Below are 14,773 nucleotides of genomic sequence, written 5' to 3' on the forward strand. Positions count from 1 at the left end.
TCAGAGTTGGACTTAATGACCACAACAATTCTGTCACATGCACTTCCTATAACCTTAAAAGATACCAGGCATTGCTGTGGCTGCACTTTGGAGGATTGAAGGGTCCAGAAAGTGAGTACATGTGTTGGGTTCACCTTTTCCACTGGGATCTGCAGACCTGGAGTCTTTTCCTCTGCCTCCCTCTCTTTGGACATACTGATGATGTCAAGGGCAAGTGTCTGTGCTTTAGGAGAGAACCACAGTGAATATAGACCCTAACAAGATAAGTGCATGTCTGTCTACCCTGTTTCTCCTGGTTTCACATCCAGGCAGCCTTGGGGCACCCCTTCCCCAGATCACCCCTGCAGCCCAGGGTCATGGGTAGACCTGCTTTTGTGTGACAGGTGTGCACAATATGGGTCTGGTCTCCAGAACCTTTGGCACATTCCACCCCAATAGGGTCAGAGTGTAACCCAATCAGGACTCTTCTTGTTTTCAGAACCCAGGGTCTGACTGGGGAATTCTGCACAGCCTTTGTTCTGTGACATTGGCTGCCTTTTTCTCCCCAGGTGCTGAACTTTGAAAAGAAATTTAGCAGGTGTTGGATTCTTGGAAGGTAGAGGTAGCAGTGGTGAGTTCTCAGCCACTGCTTTGGAAGGACAGGGTCTGAGGGGCAGAGGCTGTGTGGAGTATTGGACTGAGTACTTCGTTCAGTTTTGAAAAGGGTCACCAGCAGCTCATATGCTGGTCATGGCCTTAGAGGATTAGGAGGGCCTGCAGTCAGACATGTACAGAGGGATGCTGTGACTCCTTAGAATTTTGCTGTTATTATTGTAAGGGTTTTAGAGCTGAGCCACTTCCCCAAGGACAGAAGGTAAAGCAAGGACAGTGGACACTTTCAAAACTAATCGGACCATTCCATGGGTGTTCCTCCTGCCTCTCTGTCTGTGAGCAGTGGAATTCTTTTGTGCCCATGAAATGCTGTGGCTGTCCATTATCCATGCCTTTGTGTCCACAGAACTTTAGCCTAAGAGGTAACCCTGACCAGCCCTTTGACTCAGGGCCCGCTGTCTAAAGGTAGACTTTAATGGGGAGGATGGAAAAGTCTGAAAGGACACCTCAGATCAGTGGGCAAAGGCATCCAGCAGTGTGGACTGGACAACAGGTGCCAATCCCCAACTGCCCCTCCAGGATTTGTGCTTCTTCATGTGTCATAAGTAGAGTAGAAGAGTAACTAATTAAAAATAGATGCAAGGCACTAAAGAATATGCCCAACAGTAAAGTCGAATAACAGATGTCATCAGGAATAAGGAACTGGGAAAGCATGAATAAAAGGGTGACCATGGGGTTAGGGAAGGCGTATGGAGTGAGCCACACCAACTAAAGACCTAGCCAGGCTGCCTGCTCACCTGTCTGCAGGACTCTGCAGCCATGTCCCAAGGAATCACTCAGGGTGGATGTGGAATGAAGAATGACTAGGGAGGTGGCTGAGGGTACACTGGGCAGCCCAGGCCAGAACCGTGGATGCTGTGAATCTTGTACCACCTGTGGCCCTGTTTGACTGTTAGACAGTAAAGAAAAGTAAGAGTCTCAATGTTCCTATGTAGCAGGAACAAGTCTTTCTCTGTGCTCCTAGAACCTGTTGATGGTCACGCTCATTGGATGCTCAGGGAAGGTTGCATCTAGATAGTTGACTCAAGAAATAGTGTGTAGTGTTAAACTGGAAACTTTGGAGAAGGTTTTTGAAATACCAATTTTTATCAGGAGCCATTTCATAAAAAAGAAATAGCCCATGTATCTTTTAGCTTGAGGAACCTAGCACTGACATTCTCTGAAAAGTTTGCCCATCATGCTGTCCACACAACGTTGCCTTCTGCCTTTGTAGTCTTCAACTTTTTCTATGTCACATAGCATATGTGTGTGTGCGTGCGCATGTTTGAGACAAGGTGTCACTATGTAGCTTTAGCTGAGCCCAGCATGAAATCTTTTCTTCATTTTATGTCTTCTTAGCTTACCCACCCAAGAATAAAATTATTGGATTAAAAGATACCAAATTTAAAATCTCTCTCCTGTTGCTCTTTGGTATTTGAGATACTCTTTATTTATAACTTCGAGTCTGGTGCATCACGGCCTTCCAAGTCCTTATTTCAGAGCCACCTAGGCCTCTTGCTCATCGTTGCTTCCTGTCCCCCTGGTATTTGGTGCTAAAGACAAAAAGACCTGGCATGTTGAGGATGTTATGACTGTAGACTTGGAGGCTGTGCTGTTGGTGTAAAGGGGATGGTGTTAGGACAGAGGGGCAGGGGACCTGAATTTAAATCATGTTTCTGCTATTTATTTTCTGTGTAATTTGAGAGAAATAGATTGGTTTCTCTGAGCTTCAGTTTACTTATCTGAAAAAATGGGCATTTTAGTGAAACATACTTTGAAGGGCTGGGTGGGTTCATGGAGGCAGAGGAGAAAATGTTCAATCTAGAGGCAACATGGGACTGAGACAGGTAAACACTCAGCTTACAGGGACAAGTGAATCCTGTGTGGGATTTAGAGGTGTAATGAAGACAGCATCTGGGCCCCCAGGGAGAGAGGGAGAGAACTTTTAGCAGGTAGGGGTGTCCACACAGTGCCTCTAGCATCAGGGTGGTGTGGCCTTGATGGCCTGGGCACCTTGCCTGGAGTGATTTGAATGAAGGCATTTCGAGGGAGGAGCAAGTATGCCAGGAATCACAGAAGGAAATAGCATTAGTGCACAACTGATGTGGTATCAGCTGGAGTGTGGCATCAGGCATGGAGTAGGCACTGTGTCACAGCACATTTGTGTTGTACAGCTGGAGCCCTTATCTGTGCCTATCAAGGGGGTTCTACAAACACCTTGCAGGCAGCACAAACCTGGCCTTCACAGGCATTCTCTAAAGGTTAGGAGAAGCTCCATCCTAGTGTTCAATAAGTGTAGGGGATATGGAGGGTCTAGTGGTCATAGGCCTGCCTAGGCTCTTGGGAATGAAATTGGGGCCAATTATCTAGGCTGCAGTGGGACAGACTTAGGTCACACAGAGCCAGCAAGGATGGAAAGAGATGTCAGCACTGATATCTGTAGATGTTAGCCACTCCCAAGAGTACAGCCAGGGCAGAAGCAACAGAAGCCACTTCTAGACATGGGTGTCTACAAAGTAGGTAAGCTAAGTGGGACAGAGAGACACCTGACTGCCAAGGACCCTGCCTGCACCTTGGTTTACTCTGGAGCTCCCCTCCTTTCTGAAACTGCTCACCTCAATTGACAGACTTCCTCTGCATTATTCTCCCTTGGGATATGGACTCTCTTCCACATCCACCCTCCAAAGAGCAAACAGTAGAAATGGGCATCAGGTGGAGGAGTGGAGGCTAGAGATGGCCTCTGGGGTTGGGGCTCCTGTTCTGTATGGTTCTACCCCACGTCACCATACCACTGTTTGCTATGCTGGCATTGTGAGATTGATAGACATATTAGCTCAGTCTAGGAGCCTTGAAGTGCAGGCCAGGTCTTGGGAGGAGGAATGGTAGGAATGGGGTATGGTCCCTATGACTTTACTTTTGCTGGGATAAGGAAGGGAGCAAAAGGGTAGGGTGGTATGGGGAAAGACTACAGACATGAGATACCTACATTCCAGGCCTGAGGCACTGCCCCTGCCCATTACCCTGTCTCACATGAAGAGGGTAAGACTTGGCCAGTGCTGAACAAATACCACAGTGCATTAACGTTCCCATTTCTAACTGAGGAACCAACTGTGTCCCACAGACTTACACACTAAAGCCCTAACTAACTTCCAAAGTAACTACATACAGAGATGGGCCTTTGAATGTAATTAAAGATTAAAACAGCAGTAGGGTAGGAATGAACTCCATTAGAGCTTACCTTCTAAGAAAAAGAAGAGAGGGATCCATTTCCACACACACAGTGCACAGGGCTATGAGGGCCTAGTGACTGCCTGTAGGCTGTGAAGAAAGGCTGTGCCAGAATCAGGTCCTGTGGGACCTGGGTCTTGGACTTCCAACCTGCAGAACTGTAGGAAGTAAATTTCTGTTGGTGAAGCCACCAGACTGTGGTAGCCCAAGCTGACAAATATGAAGCTATTTACAGTACTCCACCCTTATCCATAACTTCATTTTCCATGAGTTTGGTTACTTTTGTTCAACCATAGTCTGAAAATATTTAATGGAGAATTCTAGGAATAAACAATTTACAAGTTAAGTTGCATGTTGTTCTGGGCAGAATGGTAGGACCTCACACCCTCCTTCCTGCTCTCTCTCACCTAGGGTGTGGACCATCCCATTGTCTAGAGAATCCGTGTGGTGTACACAACCCTCCCGCTAGTAACTTGGCAGCTGTCTGTTACTAGGCAGCTGATATGTTGTCACAGTGCATGTATTCAGCCACCCTTGCTGTATTTCACCTGCAGTTGCTCTATTATATCATTGTTGCTGCTAACCTCTGGCTGTGCCTCATCTACGGACTAAACTGTCACAAGTATGTGTATGAGGCAAGCAATAGGTCCCTTGGTGGAGGTAAGCTAGCCAAATGAATGTTTCCTTTAAAATTCATTGTGAGGCATGGAGCTTCCTTTCAGGGGGGTTGAATATGCTTAGTCCATGAGGCAGGTGCTGATAGTAGGTCCAGCCCTTATGCCTGCCTGAGGTCTGCTGCCCCCCAAGATAATGCAGGCTCAGAGTCCTTCTAGTGTCCATGGGACTTGCCACTGTCCATCTGTGGGAAGCTCAAGTGTCTTCACTAGCATCTTCAGAGGAGGTGGCCTGTCCCCAACCACCCAACCAGTATAGCCTGATCAGTGGTCCTGATGGGATGTCCTAGAACCGGACATCTTAAACTTTTGGCTCTTGTGAGCAAAATGAAAATGCATGTGAATTTAGTGATTGTCTTGGAATGCTGTGAGCGGTCCACTTTCTAAGAGGGCTCTAGAGTCATCTGGACTACTACCCAGATGTTGATGCCCATAGCTAACAGCTGAGGTCTTGCACTGTTGCTTGTTTCTCACTCTAGCTGTGCAGCATTAGCAGAATGACAATTCCTGATTTGTTAGTGGACTGCTGTTCCGCTCTGCTGTGAAGCAGGGGGTGTGTGTGCTCAGGCTGCTCTGGGATTTCCCACAGAGGAGAAGCAGCATGTTGCAGAGCCTCAGCTCAGAGGTCTTGTCGTAAATCCAGTGGTCTCTCACTGTGTGTGCTCCTGAGAATGAGGTTACCATATCTGTGCTGTTGTGTGTGTTCTCACACATACAGGGTGATTACGCATGTGCTGTCATATGCATGCTCATACATATGGGGTAAACATACATGGGCTTGTACATAACAGGGTGATCATGCATATATGTATATATGCTTGCACATATGGGTGACTGCATGTATTGCCAAGTATGAATAGGGGTGACCACACATGTGCCATGTTCTTGTCTCCAGGAGTAATAGTGCATGTGCTGTTGTGCATGTGCTTGTACATATGGGGTGACTGTGTGTGTGCTGTCATGTGCATGCTCATAACATATAGGATGATCATGTGTGGACTTACACATACCGTGTGATTGTGCATACATTTCCATGTGTGGACTTATATGTGCAGGGGTGGCCATTCATGTACTATGAGTGCCTGTTGTCCTGGAACCTGAAGCCTATCATCTGCAGGTATAGAGGTCTCTTGGTGTTCCCATCCACCCCTGGCACCTTTCCTTGGAGCATAGAGCTTTTCTCTGTCCCTCCTGTCACTCCTCTCTGAAATGCTTGTGCTCTTTGCCATGCTCCCTTAGGATCTGGCTCTGATAATGTGATAATGAATGATCATGTTTAATGAGACACCCCTCTCAGGTCACATCAGTGCATTTTAATAGGAACTTGCTGTAGAGTACCTCAACCTGGAATCTCCTACTTTTTCATGAAACACTAGGTCACCTAGTTTTTCTGTCAGAGAGGGGGATGGGGAGGAGGCGGGAAGAGAGAGAAAAAGCACATTATATAAGTTTAGGGGTTGGTAAAAATATGTCAGTAGCAAGATATGTCACTTATTACAGTGTTCAAAATGACCTGAAGTTAAAATCAAGGTTTTGCTTGGCACTGTATATGCCCTTCAGTCTGTGTTCCTGCCACAAATCCATAGGCCTGTAGGGCATTGGAGGGTACACTGTTGCTTTTTATAATTAAAAGATTATTATGATGAAGTTTTTATCTTATAAAAAGTCTATTGTAGCCATTTTTAAAGGTTCAGTTCATTGGCACCCAGAACATTGTCATTGCTGGCTTCTGTCCTCACCTCCCAGCTCCAGAATTTTCTCATCTTGCAAAACTGAAATTCTATCTGGGAGACATGTCTTCCCACTTCTCCAGGCCCTTAGGACCTGCCACCCACCATTCTCTATGTCTGTGAACTTGACTTCTGTACAGACCTTGTATAATGCGAACAAGACAATAACTGTCCTTCCTTCGTGACTGGCCCATTTCACTTCATGCAGGTCCTTGAAGTCCACCCATGTCATTGCAATCACTGCTCAGTGCCTTTTCTTCTAGGACTGGATGTTCTGGGGCGTTGGGTGACCACATCTGTCTGCATGATGGACATTTGCCTTACTTCCTCCTTTGGCTGTGGTGTGTGATGTGGCTTTGTGTGTAGCTGTGTAGCAGTGGCCCTTGGTCCCTTATAGGTGGCACTCTCCTCTCTCCAGGCAGCCGTCTGGTGGTTTGTTACGTATTCATTTTTGTGGAAGCTATAGAGTATTTTTATTTCTTGCCACAAAGGAGTATTTTATTTCTGGAAACTATATAATATTATCTGTGAAATACATTGCTCTAAAAAGAAAGCTGAGTTCCTCCTGATGGGTATTTCAGTGTATTTGCCAGTAGAACTCACAGGGGTCTTGAGGAGCAGCCTGTAGGAGGAGTCCCCAGGGCATGTGGTGGGATTCCTTGCCTGACTGTCTGGCTCCCTTAACCAAACTGATGTCTTTGAGAAAGCGATGCTAAATTTGGTGGTGCATGCCTATAATCTTAGCATCTGGGAGGTGGAGGCAGGAGGACCAGGAGCTGGAGGCTGGCCTGGGCTACATGAGACTCTTTGTGGAAGGAAGGGAAGAAGAGAAGGAGAGAGGGAGGGAGAAAGGGAAGGAAGGAAGGGAGGAAGTGAGGAAGGACCCAGCCCATGTGTTGAGTTTCAGGTTGCTGCCTTAGGCCTTTACTTGGTGGGGGATGGTCTCTGCAAAGCCTTACTCTAGCCTTGCTATAGCCCAGTGGGCAGATGCATGGAGTTGGGGTGGCCTTGTAGCCTGGGAGCCTGGCTGAAAAACATCTTTTTAAAGATCACCTAACTGCTGGGGAGGCTGTGTCCTTGAAGATGATTTACTCCTTCTAACTGCGCTTTAATTTTTCTCTCCTAGCTTATGTTCCCGAGGAAGAACTGAAGGCAGCTGAGATAGATGAAGAACACGTGGAGGATGGTGGGCTGTCTTTGGACATCCAGGAGAGCGAATTTGTGTGCAATGAAGAGACAGAGATCAAAGAGGCCCAGAGCTATCAGAACTCCCCAGTCAGCACTGCTACCAATCAGGACGCTGGTTATGGGTCACCTTTCAGCGAGAGCAGCGACCAGCTGGGCCATTTCAAAAGCTCCTCCTCCAGAGAAGAGAAGGAGGAGCCACAGTGTCCAGACAACATCTCGTACCCCCAGGACAGCTTGGCACAAATCAAAGCTGTGTATGCAAACTTGTTCTCAGAGTCCTGCTGGTCTAGCTTAGCTTTGGATTTAAAGAAGTCTAGTTCAGCCACCAGCAACAGTGATGCTGGCCAGAAGGAAAGCTCCACGCCTACCCCCACGCCCCCCACGAGTACCGCCAGCACCTCCAGTACCACAGCCACCACGGCCATTACCAGCTGCAGCACCAGCACCAGCCACAGTAGCACCACCAGTAACAGTAACGGCTCAGGGTACGACTGGCACCAGGCTGCCCTGGCCAAGACATTGCAGCAGACTTCATCATATGGCTTACTGCCCGAGCCCAGCCTGTTCAGCACCGTGCAGCTCTACCGACAGAACAACAAGCTGTATGGCTCTGTGTTCACAGGTGCCAGCAAGTTCAGGTGCAAAGACTGCAGTGCAGCCTATGACACGCTAGTAGAACTGACAGTGCACATGAATGAGACGGGTCACTACCGCGATGACAACAGGGACAAGGACTCTGAGAAGACCAAGCGGTGGTCCAAGCCCAGGAAACGCTCCCTGATGGAGATGGAGGGGAAAGAAGATGCACAGAAGGTGCTGAAGTGCATGTACTGTGGACATTCCTTTGAGTCCTTGCAAGACCTCAGTGTCCACATGATCAAAACAAAGCATTACCAGAAAGTGCCTCTGAAGGAGCCTGTGCCAGCCATCACCAAACTGGTCCCTTCCACCAAGAAGCGAGCACTTCAGGACCTGGTGTCCCCTTGCTCCCCAGAGCCCACAGGCATGGCTGCTGAGGTTGCACTGAGCGAGTCGGCTAAGGACCAGAAAACAGCTAACCCGTACGTTACACCCAATAACCGCTATGGCTACCAGAACGGTGCTAGTTACACATGGCAGTTTGAGGCCCGCAAAGCCCAGATTCTCAAGTGCATGGAATGTGGCAGTTCCCATGATACCTTGCAGCAGCTCACAGCCCACATGATGGTCACTGGCCATTTCTTAAAGGTGACGACATCTGCCTCCAAGAAAGGAAAACAGCTGGTGCTGGACCCTGTGGTGGAAGAGAAGATTCAGTCCATCCCCTTGCCCCCCACCACTCATACCCGGCTGCCTGCCTCCAGCATCAAGAAACAGCCTGACTCCCCGGCAGGCTCTGCAGCCTCAGAAGAAAAGAAAGAGCCGGAGAAGGAGAAGGCTCCCCCAGTTGCCGGGGACACAGAGAGGAAAATCAAAGAGGAGAATGAGGACACCACTGAGAAGTTTGAGCCCACAGCCCTCTATCAGTACTTGCGTGAGGAGGACCTGGACGAGAGTCCCAAGGGAGGCGTGGATATCCTGAAGTCCCTTGAGAACACCGTGTCCACAGCCATCAGCAAAGCCCAGAATGGTGCCCCCTCATGGGGCGGCTACCCCAGCATTCATGCGGCCTATCAGCTGCCGGGCACAGTGAAACCACTGCAGGCGACCGTACAGAGTGTGCAAGTCCAGCCGTCTTACGCCAGCAGTGTGAAGTCACTGTCTTCCACAGAGCACAATGCCCTCCTACACTCCCCAGGGAGCCTTACACCTCCACCCCATAAGAGCAACGTGTCTGCCATGGAGGAGTTGGTGGAGAAGGTCACGGGCAAGGTCAGCATCAAGAAGGAGGAGAGGCCTGCTGAAAAGGAGAAAAGCTCTCCTGTCAAGGCCACCTCCCCTGTGGCAAAGGAGAACAAAGATTTTCCTAAGTCAGAGGAAACTGGCAGCAGGCAACAGAAGAAGGGCCCAGATGTGGAAACTGGAAAAGCCAAAAAGGAGGGTCCATTAGATGCTCACACACCAAATGGTACAGAGCCTCTCAAAGCCAAGGTCACCAATGGCTGCAGTAACCTGGGTATCATCACTGATCACTCACCAGAACCTTCCTTCATCAACCCACTGAGTGCTTTGCAGTCCATCATGAACACCCACCTGGGAAAGGTGTCCAAGCCTGTGAGCCCCTCTCTAGACCCACTGGCAATGCTCTACAAAATCAGCAACAGCATGCTGGATAAGCCTGTCTACCCCACCACCCCTGCCAAGCAGGCTGATGCCATTGATCGCTACTACTATGAGAATAGTGACCAGCCCATTGACCTGACCAAGTCCAAGAACAAACCCCTGGTCTCTGGCGTGGCTGATGCTGTGTCCTCGCCTCTGCGAGAGAGCGCCCTCATGGATATCTCCGACATGGTAAAAAACCTCACGGGCCGTTTGACCCCCAAGTCCTCTACACCCTCCACAGTGTCAGAGAAGTCAGATGCAGATGGCAGCAGCTTTGAGGAGGCGCTAGATGAGCTGTCACCTGTCCACAAAAGGAAGGGGCGCCAATCCAACTGGAACCCACAGCACTTACTCATCCTCCAGGCCCAATTTGCCTCAAGCCTGAGGGAGACAGCAGAGGGCAAGTACATCATGTCAGACCTGGGCCCTCAGGAGCGGGTCCACATCTCCAAATTCACAGGCCTTTCCATGACCACCATCAGCCACTGGCTGGCCAATGTGAAGTATCAGCTTCGGAGGACAGGGGGAACGAAGTTCCTTAAGAACCTTGACACAGGGCATCCTGTTTTCTTTTGCAACGATTGTGCCTCTCAGTTCAGAACTGCTTCCACATACATCAGCCACCTGGAGACGCACCTGGGCTTCAGCTTGAAGGACCTCTCCAAGCTGCCACTCAGTCAGATTCAAGAGCAGCAGAGCGTCTCCAAAGTCCTTGTCAACAAGACTCTGGGCCCGCTGGGGGCAGCCGAGGAAGACCTGGGCTCCACATTCCAGTGCAAGCTCTGCAACCGGACTTTTGCTAGCAAGCACGCAGTGAAACTGCACCTTAGTAAGACGCATGGAAAGTCGCCAGAGGACCACCTGATCTATGTGACCGAGCTGGAGAAGCAATAGCGTCCAGGTATGCAAGTGACTGCGGAACATTGCACTAGACGTCGTCGTCGCCCTGCACTAGGCCTGGCCTGAGCCGCTGAAATCAGTCTTTCCTTTGTTGCTGAACTGCCTATCTGGACTTCGTTTTTCTTACACATATTTTGTAGTTATATTTATATGCTCTTTGTCTGATCTGTGCATGTTATTTTTCTTTTTTCCGTGAGTCAAAGTCTGACCTTTATTTTCGGCATCTGTTCTTGATGTTAAGCTATCTTTTGTAGGAAATAGTGGGGCACACTACTCGGAGACATTATTTAGCAGTAAAGAAAGACACAAATAGCAATGATAAAGAGACATCCTAAAATTGTGAACTTGCTATGACAATAAAGGTCACAGGATCTGGTAGTGTCAAGTTTAACCCTTTAAGGACTTTATCTCTGTGCCTTTCACTCAAAAATTTTAAAAAAAGAAAGAAAGAAAAAAGGAAAAAAAGGCGCTTAAAGGCATTTCATTCAGATCAAAAGCTGTGTCAGACACAAAACTTATTTAATAATTAAAAAATGAGCTTTTATATGCAGGACTGGTTTGTGAGGAGCCATGCATGCAGCGGTTGGAGACAGAAAGCTGTCTAGGACTCATGGGGTTAGGAAGCCACAACTTTACGTGTTTGAAACAAACAGCAAGCAAAACAAAAACAACAAATACCCCAGTTGCCACTATGCCCAAACCCCCTGGATGCTGAAAAATGCCACTTTTGGCAAAAAAGTATGCAAGCTTATTATTTAAAAATGTGTAAAAATGCTATTTCTTTTTTTCCTGTAAAATATTGCGGTTTATAGTTATTTACAAATGTAAGCTTTGGTATCAGCTGACCTTTCTATAGCGTGATGCATTGATAAATGAGAAAAAAATACAGAAAAAATCAAAAAAAAATGGGGCAAATGTTGGATCTTTTCCTTGTAAATTGCCAGTGTCAGCTTCAACACGCCTGTATGTTACATACCATATCATTTTAATCTATTCAACTTTCTTTGTACCTTCTGGCTGTATGCTTTCTCTTTTAACTTTTTATATTGTCATTTTATATTAAATTCTGTGTATATAATGTAAAACCACGATTTTTGGATAAAATTTAGTTCCTGCAGCTTGATTTAAATAGAGAAATTTACTGGCACCTGCATCTTCTCAGATGCATGTACTCAGAGGAACTATCAGACAAAAATAAATAAATAAAAACAGAGCAAGCAATGCACTATTAATTATACATTTTGATGTCCCGTCATTAATATTGTACAGTACATTTTGGTTCACACAATTAAATCCACTGTTTTCTCAAATGTAAAATAAACCCACACGCAGTTCTTGATTTACACAGATTGTCATGTCATCATTATTTTCCCTTTGAGATGTTATTTCAACCACAAGAGGTATTGCTTATGCAATCAACCAACAAAAATTCTGTTCAGACTCATCATTCCGTGATTTGTGTGCTGACATGCTTCATTCAGATAAGAAGCATTGCATGTAAAATCGGTAATTAAAAGTTTTACTTCCACTGGTGTCAAGGATTTTTGGAGTTTAGTTCTTCGGCCTTGGCTGTTTGGCACCTGGACGGGCTACGTTGCTTCTTTTCAGAGCCTCCTTTTGCGCTATTCACAATTGTGATTGGCCTTTGTGTATATTGGAGGACTTTATGCCACATGGCAGGTTAGGCCCCACTCTAGCAGTTCAGACCCCAGGAATCTTGGAATTAGTTCTGTATTTCTGAAAAAAAAGAAAACCTGTTTCGCGAGCTTTTACAACTGTCCTTTTTTGTTTATTGCCATCTGGTTGTTTTTCCATTCAGTGCTTGAGCCGAGTCTTACTTTGGCAGTTTCTTCTGGCATGCTGAGGGCTCCACCAAGAAGTCCAGGCACAGGGCTTGTAGGAGTCAGGACCCAGCTCCTGAATTCCCAAACTTCTTGTCTCAGTCCATGATTAGGGAATTGGGGATACTGAGGCCCTCTGGTCACTTTCATCAAAGCACTTGATAACACAGATGGGAAATTTTATTTTATCTTCTCTATCCCAAGAAAGGTTAGAACTTACACTGTTCAGAAGCGCCTGAGCAGTGGTGATGGTTCACTGACTCCCTGGCTTTCTCCGTGAGGTGAGGTGAGGTGAGGACCCCACTGCTTCTGTTAATGGTGGGAGGAAGTGGTGCAGGGCCTGGCCAGTCATGTTTGCACAGGCTTTTGCTAATGCAGTGGAGCACAGGGAGGCTTGCTGAGTGTTTCTGATTTCTTTCATTGGTAAATAGCTGTGTCCTTTAGGAGCTTCAGCCATTTAGACGTTTCAGTTCAATTACTGGGTGATTATGTACTCTGGGCTCAAGGGGTGGCAGAGAGAACTAGCAATTAGGCCTATGGTGGCGACCTAGGGTCTTTGGATAGCTGTGCTTACATGTTGGATTTTTCTTTTTAAACTACAGACCTGCAGATATTTCACCCTTATGGTAAGAGCTGTGAAGCTGCAGGTGAAGTAGGCAGTGAGAGCTCTAGTAAGGGCTTGCTGGGGATAGTCCCGATGTCAAGGCCCCTCGCAACTTGAGTTCTGAGCACTGAGGGACAGATACAGAATGCCACAGTTCCTTTCTTAATGTTATTTCTTTGTAGTTCCTCACCACACTGGCATGTTGTCATCATTCCAGTTCCTCAATCGGTGAGCAGGAACATAGGTTATCTTAACACTGTGAAGACTGGGGTCTCGGTTAACATTGCCAAGAGCTTCTACATCACCAGGTGCTTCCCTGAGTGCTCTGCACACTTGAACTCATTCCTTCCTCACAGGTCCATGAATGCAGCCCAGTTTGTAGGTTTGAAGCCCAAGCACAGTGGGGATGGTGGGGGGCATACACTTGTCCATTGTCATGTGGCTTGTGATGAATAGAAGTTGGGCTTTGAGCCTAAAAGCACTTGCTGCAGTGCCTGTGTTCTTCATCATCCAAGGGTGGGCCCCAGGTGAGGATCTCTGATTTGGTCCCTGCAAGTGGCCAGGGAGTTTTCTACAGGATGATGGCTAAAGGACAGCCCTGGAAAATGGAGCACCGGAGTTTGGCCTGGGTTGGTAGGCAGTGACAAGAGCAGCCCTGGCAAGCAGATGACCCGGCATCCTTCCAGCGACCTCCAACTGGCTGCAGTAGGTCATGAGCTTCAACGGTTCTATCTTCTGCAGGGTCTGAAAAAATAAGTCAAAATGTTGGTTTTAAGTTTATAATGGGCAGGTAACTAGTGATGTGGAAACTCAACTTTGGTACATAGAAATAGGGAAATTAAGGGATGGGGAGATATTTCAGCTGATAGTGCTTAATGTGTAAGCCTGAGGTCCAGAGTTGGATCCCCAGAACACAAGTTAACAACAAAAAAGGCCAGGCATGTTGGTGCACACTTGTGATCACAGTACAAGATGAACATAAACAGGTAAATCCTGGGGTTCACTGGCCAGCCTGCCTACTTGGTGAGTTCTAGGTCAATGAGAGATACTCTCAGAAAGGTGTATGGAACCTGAAAAGTGACACCTGAGATTGTCTTCTGGCCTTCACACACATGTGCACACATGTACCCATAAATACTTGAGTGTGTGTGCACACATAGGAAGAGTGTAATCGGAGGAGCAAATCAAATGCCCACAATTTGAAAGCTCACTTGTCTCTGCTTCCTTCGGCTGGGTTAGGGAAGACATCCATTATCCTTTGTTTCCAGCACACAGGCTTCTGTGTGCCCAGAGGTCCTCCCTGCTTCTCCTGAGTCCTCCCTCAACCCTGGAGCAGTGGACCCTGAGTGGCTGAGAAAGCAGGCTACCATACCCCTGGGGTGTGAAAGGAGTTGGGAAAGAAGACAGACTGTTCCCTTAGTCTAACATTCTTGCTGGATCAGGCTGGCATTGTGCACGCGCACGCGCGCACGCACACACACACACACACAAATAATCATAGTTTACATTTTATCTGCAGCTTGAGCCTTGGGTTTAACTAATCAAACACCTTTCCCCCCTTTTATATGTGGGATTTTAAAAGCTTGAGCTATTTCTCTGAATGTGGGCTGCTGTATTTAGTCAGTATTTAAAGTGGGATAAAGTCAATGAAATAATGATAGACAATAGTTTATGTAAGAGATACCAACTTTTAGGCAGTGTACAGAAAAAGGAATGATTAAAAGCTTTAAGACT

General features: G+C 47.2%; 1 protein-coding gene across 1 annotated transcript in view; it reads left to right on the top strand.

Annotated features, from left to right (window-relative positions):
- Positions 1-11,937, top strand: part of Tshz1 (teashirt zinc finger homeobox 1) — a 79,844-nt gene extending 67,907 nt beyond the window's left edge. Inside the window, exon 2 of the mRNA XM_008850674.3 lies at positions 7,389-11,937. Coding sequence (XP_008848896.1) covers positions 8,141-10,588 — 2,448 coding nt within the window. The 5' untranslated portion in view covers positions 7,389-8,140 and the 3' untranslated portion in view covers positions 10,589-11,937. The remainder of the gene's footprint in view (positions 1-7,388) is intronic.
- The last annotated feature ends 2,836 nt before the right edge of the window (positions 11,938-14,773 follow it).

This window comes from Nannospalax galili, unplaced genomic scaffold (genome assembly GCF_000622305.1).
Source record: "Nannospalax galili isolate Female #2095 unplaced genomic scaffold, S.galili_v1.0 scaffold243, whole genome shotgun sequence".
In the NCBI taxonomy this organism is placed as follows: domain Eukaryota; kingdom Metazoa; phylum Chordata; class Mammalia; order Rodentia; family Spalacidae; genus Nannospalax; species Nannospalax galili.